The sequence below is a fragment of the Octodon degus genome, unplaced genomic scaffold (genome assembly GCF_000260255.1).
Source record: "Octodon degus isolate 3935 unplaced genomic scaffold, OctDeg1.0 scaffold00021, whole genome shotgun sequence".
NCBI classification, from domain to species: domain Eukaryota; kingdom Metazoa; phylum Chordata; class Mammalia; order Rodentia; family Octodontidae; genus Octodon; species Octodon degus.
In genome coordinates this window covers 296845-310230 of record NW_004524597.1, presented here as the reverse complement: position 1 = coordinate 310230, position 13386 = coordinate 296845, and the positions used below count along the sequence as shown (strand labels likewise).

At 47.9% G+C, this 13386-nt stretch overlaps 1 protein-coding gene across 3 annotated transcripts in view; it reads right to left on the bottom strand.

The window, feature by feature from the left end:
- Positions 1-10533: 10533 nt before the first annotated feature.
- Positions 10534-13386, bottom strand: part of Litaf (lipopolysaccharide induced TNF factor) — a 29107-nt gene continuing 26254 nt past the window's right edge. For all 3 annotated transcript variants that reach the window (XM_023711562.1, XM_004627752.2, XM_023711563.1), the window contains exon 4: positions 10534-11672. In XM_023711562.1, coding sequence (XP_023567330.1) covers positions 11564-11672 — 109 coding nt within the window. In that variant the 3' untranslated portion in view covers positions 10534-11563. The remainder of the gene's footprint in view (positions 11673-13386) is intronic.

Sequence of the window (13386 nt, the reverse complement as noted above, 5' to 3'; positions counted from 1 at the left end):
GCCCCTTTCATCTGCAAATGTTCATACCTAAATTTCTCACAATAATAACTTTAAAAATAACTTGAAAAGCCAGTTGTGGTGGTGCACACTTAAAAATCTCATCTCCTCAGGAAGCCAAGGCAGGAGGATCTCTGGTTAGAACCCAGGCTGTGCAACCTAGCAAGACCCTGTCTTGAAACAGTAATGAAGGGCTGTTGATGGAGCACAGTAGTGCAGCATTTGCCTGGTGTGCTGGAGGCCTGGATTCAATCCCCAGCGCTGCTAAAGAAAGACAGAAAATACAGAAGAAAACATTAGCATCAATTCACATGTCGATAGAACAACGATTTTATTTTTATTATTTTTTTTAAATTTTTATTTATTTATTTATTTTTGCGTGTGTGTGTGTGTGTGTGTGTGTGTGTGTGGCCAGCTCAGCCCACCAGGGGGTGGGGCTGGCTGGCATGTGGTGCTGGGGATTGAACCGCGGTCCATATGTTTCGCTAAACTTGTTCTAAGTAGGTGCTTTAGACCACTGAACCATCTCACCAGCCCAACGATTTTGTTTTTGAACAGCCAATACATTGAGGAGTAATTCTAGGACTACAAAGTTGGGTTTTCTTGGAGGGGGCACAAGCTTGATAAACAGGTAACCACCCATAGGTGAGTGACTAAGTGAAGTGAGTTTTATCTGTAGGATGGAATACTATGAGGCCATCAACGGGAATCAAGCACCAGAGCTGGAGAGATAGCTCAGCAGTCTAAGCACTTGCCTGGCAAGCATAAGGACCTGGGTTCGATCCCCAGGTCCTGATGTCACACCGGTCCCACCCCAGGTGAACCAAGCATGGTGGCCTATGCCTCTAAACCCAGCACTGGATAGGCTGAAACAGGAGGATCACTACAGGTCCGTGTAACACCCAGACACGAGACATGAGGAAGTGGATAATTCTAGCACAGGAAATGTCCCAAGTGAGCAAGCCTGAGAGACAGGAAGTCAATCAGTGGCAGCGAGAGTAGGTGGAGGGTGGTACGTGAGGACTAAGGCACACAAGGTTTCTCTCTGAGCTGATGGAAATGCTAACATTGGTTGTGATGGTGGCTGCACAACTCAGCTTGTATCCTAAAATAAAATCACCGTACTGTACACTTTAGATAGCTGAACTATGTCTTCATGGAGCAATTACCAAAAAAAAAGCGTGCTTACCTTGAAGCCCTTGCTCTGTGGCTGTTGACAGCGAGGGTTGCCAGTGGGTTTAAGTCTTTTCCCATAGTCGGACACCTGCCTTTCCTTGGCCTTCCCACGCTTCTCCCCTGGTCTGAGGCCTGCCAGCCACTTCACCAGGGTCTCGGCTGCCCAGACAGAAAGGCACCATCTGTGTTCCCAGCTGCGGACGCTCAAGCTAACAGTGAGCGAGCTCCAAGAGGACCATCGCCCATTCCAGGCACTAACTTGGTCCTGATCCTGGAGAGAATACACGTAGTCTGACCTCTGAGAACACGTCTGGGCCTACATCAGCACCTGCTCAGACAGGGCGGGGGCAGTCCCTGGTTCCCACTGGGAAGGGATAAACCTGCAGGGGCTGCCACTTCCCCCTCAATCTGAGCCAGGCATGCTGATATGCATGCCTGGAACCAGAGAGTGGGAAGGGGACACAGGCAGTTGCTCTTGCAATACTGAGTCTCACCTGCTCGGCTGGTTCTGCTCCTGCCTCATCCTGAGACTTGCTCAGAGGTGCCCAATTTGTGTCTCATGGGTTTTCCTAGCTCACCTAGGAACTTGCCCTGGCAGGCCAAAATAGCCAGCCCCTGGCATGTTCTGGAGTGCTCTGGAATGTTCCAGAAGGTTCTATATTCTCCTCTGGACCCATTTCTTTCCTCATGCAGGTCTTTTCTGAAAAGGAGAGAACTCATCGTGGAAGCTCTAAACAACTTGTCCAAGCCATGAAGCAGGATGCAAGTGACTCAGCCAGAGTTCTTGATGAATTAACTGCTCTCAGTTCTTTCCAAATCCTGTAAGTACTGTATCACTCATTCTATCCCAGCACCATACTAGTGATACTGCAATCCTGCTCTCAAATTCTACGCTTTCTTTTGAAATACTACTCAACCATATGCTGTGCAGTATTTGTATTCTAGGCAGCTAAGTAAAGCAGAAATGAATATACAGTCAGAGAGGGACAGGGCTCTCAAGGAAAGTCAGGGAAGAATAAAGACATCAGAATTGTGGCTGGAAAAAAAAAAAAGAATTGTGGCCGGATCTGAATACCAGTCCTCCAGATAAAGGTGCCGTGGCCAGGCTTACATGCCTCCCTGAGCGATAAAGAGTCACTTAGGGGAGGGGCCGGGGAGATGGCTCAGTAGGATAAGCGCTTGACTGGCAAACTCAAGGATCTGAGTTCAATCCCCGGTTCCACCAAAAAAAAAAAAAAAAGAGTCACTTAGGGGCCGGGGAGATGGCTCAGTGGAATAAGCTCTTCCCTAGCAAGCGCAAGGGCCTGAGTTCAATCCCCAGTTCCGCAAAAAAAAAAAAAAAAAGAGTCACTTAGAATTATACTGTAACTGGTATCACCTGGTCCCGTATGAGCCAAACAAACATCAGATGCCCAGGTGGGAGACCAGAGCATCCAGACCCGTCTCTTCCCCAGAATGCCGGTGCTCTTTCCAAGCACTCTTGCTATGCGACTCATCTCCCTGTTGGATCAATATTACCTAAGCAGCTATACTTGCAATCCTGTAGGTCAATTACAGTTTGACCTGCATTGTATCGACATTGTGACTCTGCTGGATAAACACCCCTAACACAGGGGCTTAGTAGCAAACTGCTTCTAGGACCCCTCCTGTCTCTCAAGATCTGTTCCTATTCCCCAGTAAACTTTTCCTATTTTACTTCCTGTGTCCTTTAGAATTAATTCTTCAATTTCAGGGGACACTGAGCCAGCGAGATAGTTCAGTGGACTAAGTGCCTGCTTTGGCAAGTGCAGGCACCAGGGTTCTATCCTGGGTCTGGCATGCCCCGCTGGCCCCGCCCCCAGGGTGCGTTGAGCCCATGACCAAGTCCAGGTGTGGTGGCATTTGCGTGTAATCCCAGCACTGGGGAGGCTGAAAATAGGAGGATCGCTAAGAGTCCGAGCCCAAGCTATGTAGTGAGACCCTGTACCAAATACATAAATGGAAAAAAAAATTCAACGGACACAAACTCAACGCATCTGCCATCTAGCAAGCTTGTATCACTTGGATTGAATCCAGGGTCTTCACTCTGAGTTACATTTCCAACCTCTTCTTATTTTTTATTTATCTATCTATTTTTTGTTGGCGGAACAAAAGATTGAACTCAGGCCTTTGCGCTTGCCAGGGAAGCGCTTATTCTACTGAGCCATCTCCCCAGCCCCTTATTTTTTATCTTGACGGGTCTTGCTAAACTTCCCAGGTCAGGCTCAAACTTAGGATCCTCCTGCCTCAGCCTTCTAGAGTACTGACACTATAGACATTGTAGTCTTATTACATTTGCTGATGGTTACTACTACTTCATTTAAATATCCATTCTATTTACACTGAACTCACAATTCACCCTGCCCCATTTCACCAACTGTGATAGTAAATTATACAAATTAGCTTTTGAGGGGGAGACAGGGTCTCCCCGTGTAATACATGCTGGCTTTGAACTTACTACACAGCCCAGGTTGGCCTCAAACTCTCAGCAATCCTCTCATGGGCATGCACCATCAGTCCTGGTGACTAGCATGTTTTTCACTGAAGTGAAATTCATCTAACAAAACTAGCTTTGAACAATTCAGCACCATTTACTATATTCACATTTTTGAGCAACCTCCACCTCTATCTGGCTGCAAACACTGTCATCATGCCGTAAAGGACTCCCTGTACGTGTGAAGCAGTTACTCCCTGCTCCCTCTTTTCTTCCCAAGCAACTACCAACCCCCAGCCTCTGGATTTGCCTGTTCCACAAAGTTCATGTAAATGGAATCATACAATACGTGACCAAGGACGTCTGGCTTACTTCACAGAGCCACACGTTTCCAGCATTCATCTACTTTGCAGCCTGTGTCAATGCTTTGTTCCTTTTTATGGGAATTGGTATATTTTTAACCACACGCTTAAGTCACTGAGGGACACCCAATTCCTAAATATGGAAAATGATGGCCTTGACGAGACATTGTGGTGCATATCTGTAATTCCAGAACTCTGAGAGGCTGAGGCAAGAAGACTGAAAATTTGAGCCTACCCCAGGCAACTGTGTGATTTCGCAAAACCCAGTCTCAGGGGCTGGGGAGATGACTCAGTAGAATAAACGCTTCCCTGTGCAAGGGCCTGAGTTCAATCCCTGGTTCCACCAAAAAAAAAAAAAAAAAAGAACCTGTCTCAAAATAAAGAATAAAAGCAGAGGGCAGGGATGTAGCGCAGGGCTTCAATCCCCAGTTCCAGTACCACCAAGAAAAAGGATAGCCTCAACTCACTTTGTTCAGGCTCTCAGGGTTATTTCGTCTCTAAAGGACACCGAGTAGGGTCTGGGAGGCAGAGGCCAAGGGTGCTGCTGAGCACCCAAGACGAGGAGTGACACGGAAAAACGCCTGGCCTCAGCTCCTTCTCACTAGTCTGATCCCAGGTCACGTGGAACAGCATTAAAATTGCAGCCCTTCGAATCAGCCAAGTGTGCAGGGGCCTGAGACATGGAGGAGGGGGAAGAAACAGGGAAGGGGACAGAATGTTCAAGAATGAAGGGGCATTGTGTGTGTGTGCACGACTCCCCGCGAGGAATGCAATCATTATGCAATGCAAACATATACTAATAAAAAAGGGTTTTGTTTTGTTTAAAAAAAAAAAATATGCTGGGGGAGAAAAGGAATGCCAAGTGCTCTTAAAAATTTGTGTTCTTGGGGGCCCCCAGGTCTTCTGAGTGCATATCTTTAGGCAAACAGCTGAGAACCTGTATTTTAACAAGCCCAAGAGGATTTTATGACCCTGTTCCTCTGGCCAGCAGAGGCAGACTGCTCCGTAAATCACAATTATTCCTTTATTTGTAAAACAGCGCTGTTTCCTTTTCTGTGAGAAGAGTTCTCCCAGGGTCTATGAAGACCACTTCGGAGGGCTCTTGAGATGAAGACCACCTGCCATGAGGTGCAAAGTGAACCTAAAGTGGTGAAGTTCTCCCTTCCATTCTCCAAGGGCCCTGGGGCCATCCCACCCGCACATCTTCCAGGGAGCCTGGTGCCCAGCCGGAGGGCTTAGGCAGGCCTGCCCAAGGCCCTCTGTGCCCTTTCCTCCATGCAAATCTGCTCACAGGTGCATTTTATAAACTGTGTTGCTACAGAGGCATCTAACCCAAGCTGGATGCACTAGATTGGCAGACGCTTCCCCGGCTGAGTACAAATGTGAGAGTAGAGTGTGTCCAGGCCCATATCTGCTGTGCCAGAGGACAGGGCAGCCTGGTGCCTGGTGGCATCCAGAAGAGTCTGGTCAATGGGTTGGGGGTTGCATGGCTCCCCCAGTGTCCTGTTGCTGCTGAGGCTCAGAGCCTGGCCTGGTCTGCTGGGAAGACCACCAGGTAGATGCTGCGGGTAGCTCCAACAGGGAGGGAGGCCAGGGCTCCCAGGCAGGCCCGCAGCTCCAGGACACTCATTCACATCTTTCTTGCCCTGGGGTCAGACCTGCATGTGCACATGCGCACACACAGGACCAGACATACAGCTAAAGACACAGAGCCCCATACCCCACAGACACAAACCATTTCCCTACAGACATGCACGCCTGTGGAGATGCCCAGGTCCTGCCACACACAGAGACATATGCACTCCTGCTGACACCTAGAGAAACCCTTGTGTCCCCTCACATGCATCACTTAGACCCCGGAACAAACAGACACATGTGCAGGCACATACACCTATAGACTCTCAGACATTGGTTGTGCATGTGCGTGCAAGCGCACACAAATGCGCGCACACACACACACACACACACACACTTGAAACCCAGTCCCTGACATGGAGTTGCAGAACTTACAAGGAGAGAGGCACCTTTAATCAGAACAACAAACCAGGGACTGAGGAGATAGCTCAGCAGTCTAAGCACCTACCTGGCAAGCATAAGGACCCTGGTTTTATCCCTGGTACTGCATGCCATGCCAGCCCTGTACTGAGCCAGCCCACTGAAACTGGTCATGGTAGCACGTTTGTAATCCCAGAACTGGAGAGGCTGAGACAGGAAAAACACTACAAGTTCTAGCTGCATACTGAGACCCTGTACCAAATAAATAATAGATTTTTTAAAATAAAATTTTAAAAGGAAGAGCAGCAAAGCAGAGAAGATTAAGCCCACTCAACACCCAGGGTGACTTTCTGTGAGCATAGTGGGGGCAGCAGGTCAGATGTCACAGTGGGCAATGTCACTGTGAGCAGACCCCTTGCCCCACCCAGGAGCTCCTTGTTGGGTGGTCCCAGGGGCAGGTCCACATGCAGGATGACACCGCAGCTCACCAACTCCTCTGGGCCTCAGATGAACATTCTTCGATGCCACTTGAATTTCAGACATGAACAGGAAATGCAACTTACAGCTTGGGAAAGGCCTCTGAAAAGCAACCTGCCTGTACACCACATACTCGCTGCTTCTCTTTTAGTGGTGTTCTGTTTCTTGTGACACTGGAGATTGAACCCAAGGCCTTTGCACTGAGCTATATTCCCAGCCCATTTTTTGAGACAGGGTCTCACTAAGTTGCTAAGTTGCCCGAGCTGGGCTCCAACTTGTGATCCTCCTGCCTTAGCCTCCCAGAGTGCTGGGATCATGGGCATGCACCACCACACCCAGGTCATACCCAGCATTCCTTGCAAACAAAGGAGAAACAACACTAAATTGAAAACAATAGCCACGTGTTCCCCACTTTCTCTTTCCAAATAGGATGGCACAGTCCACACTGCTCCAGGAAGACAGATTTTCTGCTGAGTAGAAGGGCAGGACAGGTACATAGACCCTGTCTCTGCAAAATCCACCTGTTGTCAACAGTGAGCCTCTCCTTTTTACTTACCAACAGGATATTGAGGGTCAGTGAGCCACAGAAAAGGATCTGTGAGGGCAGCCACGCCTCAAGACAATGGAAAAGATCCAGAGTGAAGAAACAAAAATGAAACACAAAGGAATGGAGAATGTACCAAACTTTCCTAGTGAAGCTTTCAGACATTTCCAGCATGGAAATCTAAAACTGTCCCTTAACCAGGGACAACTGGTGACGTGATTTTAGAGAATGAGCCGCCACCCAGCCTGGCTGCAGGTGCTCTTCTGGGGGACTTTTCCTCCTGGTTTGTGACCACTGGTGACACTGGGTTGTTTTTGTTTTGTTTTGTTTTGAATGTATTTAGTATAGGGTTTACAGGATCTCACTACATAGATCAGACTCCTTGTGATTCCTGTTTTCAGACTCCCAAGCGCTGCCACACCCAGTCTCAATCCCTGTCTCTGTGTGCCCTGGGGGGTGGGACCCTCATAGCAGGCCAGGGACCAAACCCTCAGCCCCTGCATCTGCCTAAGCAGGCACTTTAGTCTGCTGAACTATCTGGCCAGCTCCAACACTGGGCTTTTTCCTCCCATGTCCTCTCAGCAGCTTCACAGGAAAAGGACTGCACCTGCCCGTCCTGCCAGTGAGCCACGATGCTCTGCTGAACACCTGAGCCTCTCGAATGGTCTGTGTGAGAATGTTGCGTATAGCATCCACCTCTTATTTCTCAGCTGCAGAGGGAGGTAGGCCTAGGACCTGTGGCCTGCTCTGATCAGCCAGGAAGCTGAGGTAGTCCCGCCCAGCACAGGTCTCCTTGCTCCTCAGCCAGTCCTGCTGCCATCAGCCTGCCCCAAAAGGACTCAAATCAGAAGATGCCCACGTTCTTCAGGCCAGAGAAGCTCCAATGGTTATGCCTTGAAAGATGGGGCTTTGCAGTAAGGGTACAGTTTAGACCCAAAGCTAAGCAGAATAAGATGTGGTGGCACAAGCCTGTGATCCCAGCACAGCAGGGGGGCGAGGCAGGAAGATCAAACTTTAAGCCCAGTCCGGGTGACTTAGTGAGACCCTGTCTCAAAATGTAAAAGAAGAGCTGGGAATGTAACTCAGTGCAAAGGCCCTGGGCTCAGTCTCCAGAAGAGACCTATGAGTCCCCAAGGGAAAAAAGGAGACAGGGGAGGAGCTCAGTGGAAGGAACAGGCTTGGTATGCACAAGGCTCTGAGTCTGGCCCTCAGAAATCAACAAAAGCATGCGCGCGCGCGCGTGTGTGTGTGTGTGTGTGTGTGTGTGTGTACAGAGCACCCTGGGAGCACAAGACAGTTAAATGCACTAAGCTGTACAATGACCCTGAAATGGTTTCATTTTTCATTTTCTTTTTAATCTCTGAGCCTCAGCATCTTAAAAAAAAAAAAAAAAAAAAAAAGCCTTAAAATCACTACTGTGCTTTGCCCCTTGCTGGATCGACTTCAAATTCACTCCAGTGTCTGCAAAACACAGACGGCTCATTGTAAACACCAGAGTCACAAAGGCAGCAGATCATTTTAATAAGAATTCAATGTGCAACTCAGAATTTTGCAAGTAAACTTCCAACATCTAGATTTACTCCTAAGAGACATCCTGAGCCCTGGAAGTGAGAGGGCTTTTGACACCTCCAATGCACCAGGCATCCCCCAGGAAGACAATGGAGATAGAGCCTGAGGCTATGAAGCCACATCTAGACAGCAACGGGGAGGCCAGCTCCCCCAACCCCAAACATTTTTAAGGCCATGTTCTGGTCAGTAAGGAGTCTTAAGTGCTTAAAGAGATGTCAGATCAGAGTACTTTATTACAACACACCAACACTTTAAGATGCCACCACACCTAGTTTCTGGGCCCGAAGGCCTGCACAGCATGTGGTATCAGGGATCGAACTCAGGTCCTTGCTCCATGCGTTTGCCAGACAGGTGCTTAGACCACTGAGCTATCTGTTTCCCCAGCCCACACCAACACGTCCAGGTGGATATAACAGTATATAACATGCAGCTCCTTCTGGTTTGAAATTGGCAAAATTCTTAAGGTCCAAGTAGGTGGCTTAACACTCTTTCATCAGTGTTTTGATTCTAAAGTCCTCCCTAGACAGTGGCAGAGGAAGAGTCTTTTAAATTTGCAAAAATACGTGATCAAGTCTGTATTTTGAACATGCAAATGGCGTGTCTGATGAAGACTTCATACTCCAGGAATCTGACACTGAAGTCCTATATAATACGTATCTTATGGTCCTGGAAAACAGCCCTGCTTTCAGAGACTTTGCCTAAGTAATTAATAACAGCTTGAGATCATTTTTATACTGCCATCTGAGCACAAACACTAACCACGCACAGCTTTGAGTTTTGTCAAAGGACGAAAAACCATACAATCAGGATCCCGTGAGCAGCAATTTTCTGAGCCCATAAATTAGGGTTTCAGTGACAATGTAAGCCACACCAAGATGACATTATTCTCCTTCACCTTCCAAAATGAAACTGTCATCAAGTAGGAAAGAGAGGGGTGTTATCGATACTCCTGCATGTTACCGTACCCACTTCATCACAGCCACCCCGATCAATTAACAAAGCATGTTTTGTTTGGAGAATGAATGGCAACGGCTTCCTTCGGTGCATTTGATTAGAACTTGAAAGCTGTGGCTCGCTGCCATCCAGGCCGCCTATGGGTTTCCAACAGTCCAATGTTCAAACACACTCAGTAGCCCCCCCACCCCGTGACACTGGGGGACATTCAGCAAGTCTAAAGTTTGTGTTGTGAAGGAGTTTTTGCCATTACAGGGCAAATAAAGGAACATTGTAGCAACACCTGGAGACACAACATGAGACCTTTCGCCACACCAGCATTGATAAATAGTTCACTGAGTGAACCAAAGATTTTTATTTTTTGAAAAGCAGGTAACACCAAAGTACTATATGGTATCCATAATTCACTGCAAAAATAATTACTGGCACTTCCAAAACACTGGTGAACAAAGCTGAATCAACAGTTATAAATTTCAACCAATGCAGATTTTTGCCCAAGGGCTAGGCTGGATTTCTACACGAGTATCCATTCACAGGAGTTCCCTGTGCCAGCGAAGTCTCAAAGCTGGGCCTCCGGAAAGGCGAGCCCAGCTCTGTCTCGATTTCAAAATGACACAGCAGCCAACCTAAAACTCTGGTGGCAGCTTGAGGCCCAGAAATCAAGTTGCTGTTATGTAACAAAGGGAACTCTGAAAAAATAAAATCAGACTTTGGATTCCTTTAAGACAAGGCTGGTGCCCCAAACTACCAGCACCTGGATGGGCCCAACCAGGCTTTCCCTCCTCACTCTGCTGGGAACCCCAAGAGCCCCACTTTGAAAGGCTGTTAAGAACCATACTGACCCCATGTAAGGACAATGGATAAAATTATCCACTTGTAAAAAAAATTATCGGGGGCCTTCCCCCTAGCTCAGTTCTTTAAGTGGCTGCTTCAACACAGCAGTCAGGCTCAGGTTGCTGTGGTTCGATCCCCACAACTCCAGCCAGCCAAACCTGCCCTGAAGGCATTCGGAGCAAAAAAAAAAAAATCCTTAAAAAAATTTATCCACTTATTTTTCTAATAAGAAAAAGGGAAAAGGGAGCCACGTATGGTGATAAGCATGTGAAACCCTAGCTACCTGGGCAGTCAAAGCAGAGGGAATCATTTGAGTCCAGGAGTTCAAGACCAGCGTGAGCAACACAAGACCCTGTCTCCTAAACCAAGAAAAACAAAAGTATACACTGACCAATGGGAAAATGATACCCATCCTCCGGTTACAGAAAACAAATCTATAAAACCCTCATTTCCAATGTGTTTAAGATGATCAAAAGGAGGTCACGAGAGTGGTTAATACTATCAACCCTAAAAAAATCCCTTCATATAAAGTGGTGCTGAAGATCCGAAGGAACTAAGGGAAGGCAAACGATGCTAAGATCCAGCCCTCATTTTCTTTATTGTGCCCTTATGACCCTGCGGATCTGGGTCTGGCGGGTGCCAACAGCCCTTCCTTGCACTTAAAAGAACATTAAGAAATTAAAGTGAGCTTGAGTGCCAAAAAAGCTTGCAATTACAGAATCTAAGAGCCAAACAGTCTCTAAGGCAAGATTTTTGTCACGGGAGGGAAGGGAAGGACAAAACGACAGGTGCGACAGGCTGCCTCAGCCAAGGGACCAGGCACAACAGTCTCAAAAATAAGGCAAACTGTGGCTTCTCAGTTTGAGACCAGCAGAAGGGCCCACTGAGGCAGGAAGGCAAATCACTGGCGGACAGTCAGGTGGTGCAATGTCACAGTCAGGGTGGCTTTGGGGTCACGAGTGGGTGGGAAACCCTGGAACCCAAACTCAAGGTCAACGTCTCTGCAAGTCCTGCGCATCTCTCCAAGCAGCAATTTCTGGAATGTGGAGGTTTGTGACTTCTGCGACATTCACCCGCCAAAAGAAGACACGAAGGTGGAGAGAAGAGATGGGACCACTGGAGCTGAACCTGTCCCAGGGGTGGGCTGGGTGAGTGTCAGGCAACCTCCAGCAGCACGCAGCTCCCTCCACACCTGGCCATGTCCTACAAGCGCTTGTAGGTGCCCAGGAGGGCTTTACAGTTGGGACAGTAGTGGTCCACATCCTGCAGGGCGTCCACGCAGAAGGGGATGAAGCAGCAGCCCAATACACACCTGGGAGAACAAAAGGCCACAATGGCGCATGTTACCCACTGCAACAGGTTAGACAGTGCCCACCATAAACCCACGTTCATGTCCTATCTGAGGACCTGCAGAAGTGACCCTCCACTGCGTGATCAAACACAAAGGTGAATGTTCACATTTTTATATATTTTTTGAATTTATTTTGTAGTACCAGGGATCAAACTCGGGACTTTACGCTTATGCCACTGTACTATCTCCCTGGCCCTTACATTTTAAAACAGTGTATTACAATGGTCATCGCTCAGGAGGCTGAGGCAAGAGGCTTGCTGTGGGCTGGAGACCAGCCTGAGCTACACAGTAAGTTCAAGGCCAATCTGAACTACATAGCAAGACCCTGTCTGAAAAAAATTGTTTAGTATAATAAAATACCCATTACTATTAATCTCCTCAAAATCCTCCCCTTGCTTCAAACATACTAAACGCATCATTCTTGCCATTTTCTGGAGTCTTCTTTCCTGAGTGTCTTTGAGAGACGTGATCAAAATACATATGAGCCCTGCGGCCGAGTGCCACCAACAGCAAGATGGTGCAAAAAAAAAAAAAAAAAAAAAAAAAATCACCCCCCTGCTGGCTGTGTTGCAGATGCAGCATGCATTAAGTTTTTGTTGTTCCCCATAACCAAAATGAAATCGATTCAGGACACTGAGGCAGCCATGACAGCACACACAAATGTCATAGCAGCCCTAGGAAAACTAAGAGCACGTTAGGTCCACAGAAAGGATTGATGGACTGTCCTGGGGATACTTTCATCATTTGGGAACACTTGAGCATCCTTTAAGGGTTGGTAAACTTTTTTGTCTGAAAGGCCTCACAGTACACATTTTAGTTTCCATGGGCCACGTGCCCTGAGTTTTAACTGCTCAGTTGTGCCCTGGCTTTAGCTGTAGCGAATTCCTAAACAAATAGGTATGGCTGGGCTCCAGGAACCCTCAACCAGGTGTGGGCTGCAGATAGCCGTGGGCCATAATGACAGGTCTGTGTCTTAAGATCTCTTTTTCTGCAGACAAGCTGCTACTCATAGCAACAAGCTGCGTCTCCAAATGCCACCTCTCAGCCACATACTCTGCACACCACAGCTGAGGCAAGATCATCATGCATCCCTGGGACCAGTGTTGTGCCACACAGGCCACAAAAGGACAAATATGGAAAGATTCCACTACTGCAAGGAGGTAGATTTAGAGAAAGTAGAATGGAGGTGGCCAGTGATGGGTCTGGCCCATGTGGAAGCCAGCTCAATCACTATGGCGTCTCCACAAGATGGAGATGAGCCCAAATCAACTATCTACCTCTTCTTCTTCCCAGCACTCCCTCCGTCCCTTCCACAGCACACCAAGATGATCTACCTCTCCTCGCAGGATGATCTCCAATGAGCCCTCACAACGTCATTACCTCACCTCCCAAGGTCCCGCCCCCTTTAGGAACCTATAAACACAGCTGCCCTCCACTGTTTGGGCCCAAGGGTTCCCATGTGTCTTTCTTTGTGATCCTCCTGTGTCCACAATAAAAGCCTCCTTTATCTTTCCTGTTTCTCTGCTGCGCGCTGCCGCCACAGCCACCACCATCACCGCTTGGTAGACCGCGATAGCCAGATCACCAAAAATGTAGGTAAAAATCCTACATTTTTTATAGGAAGGAACGGATTCACATAAAGAGAACCTAAGAAATATCCTAAAGAGGAAACTGT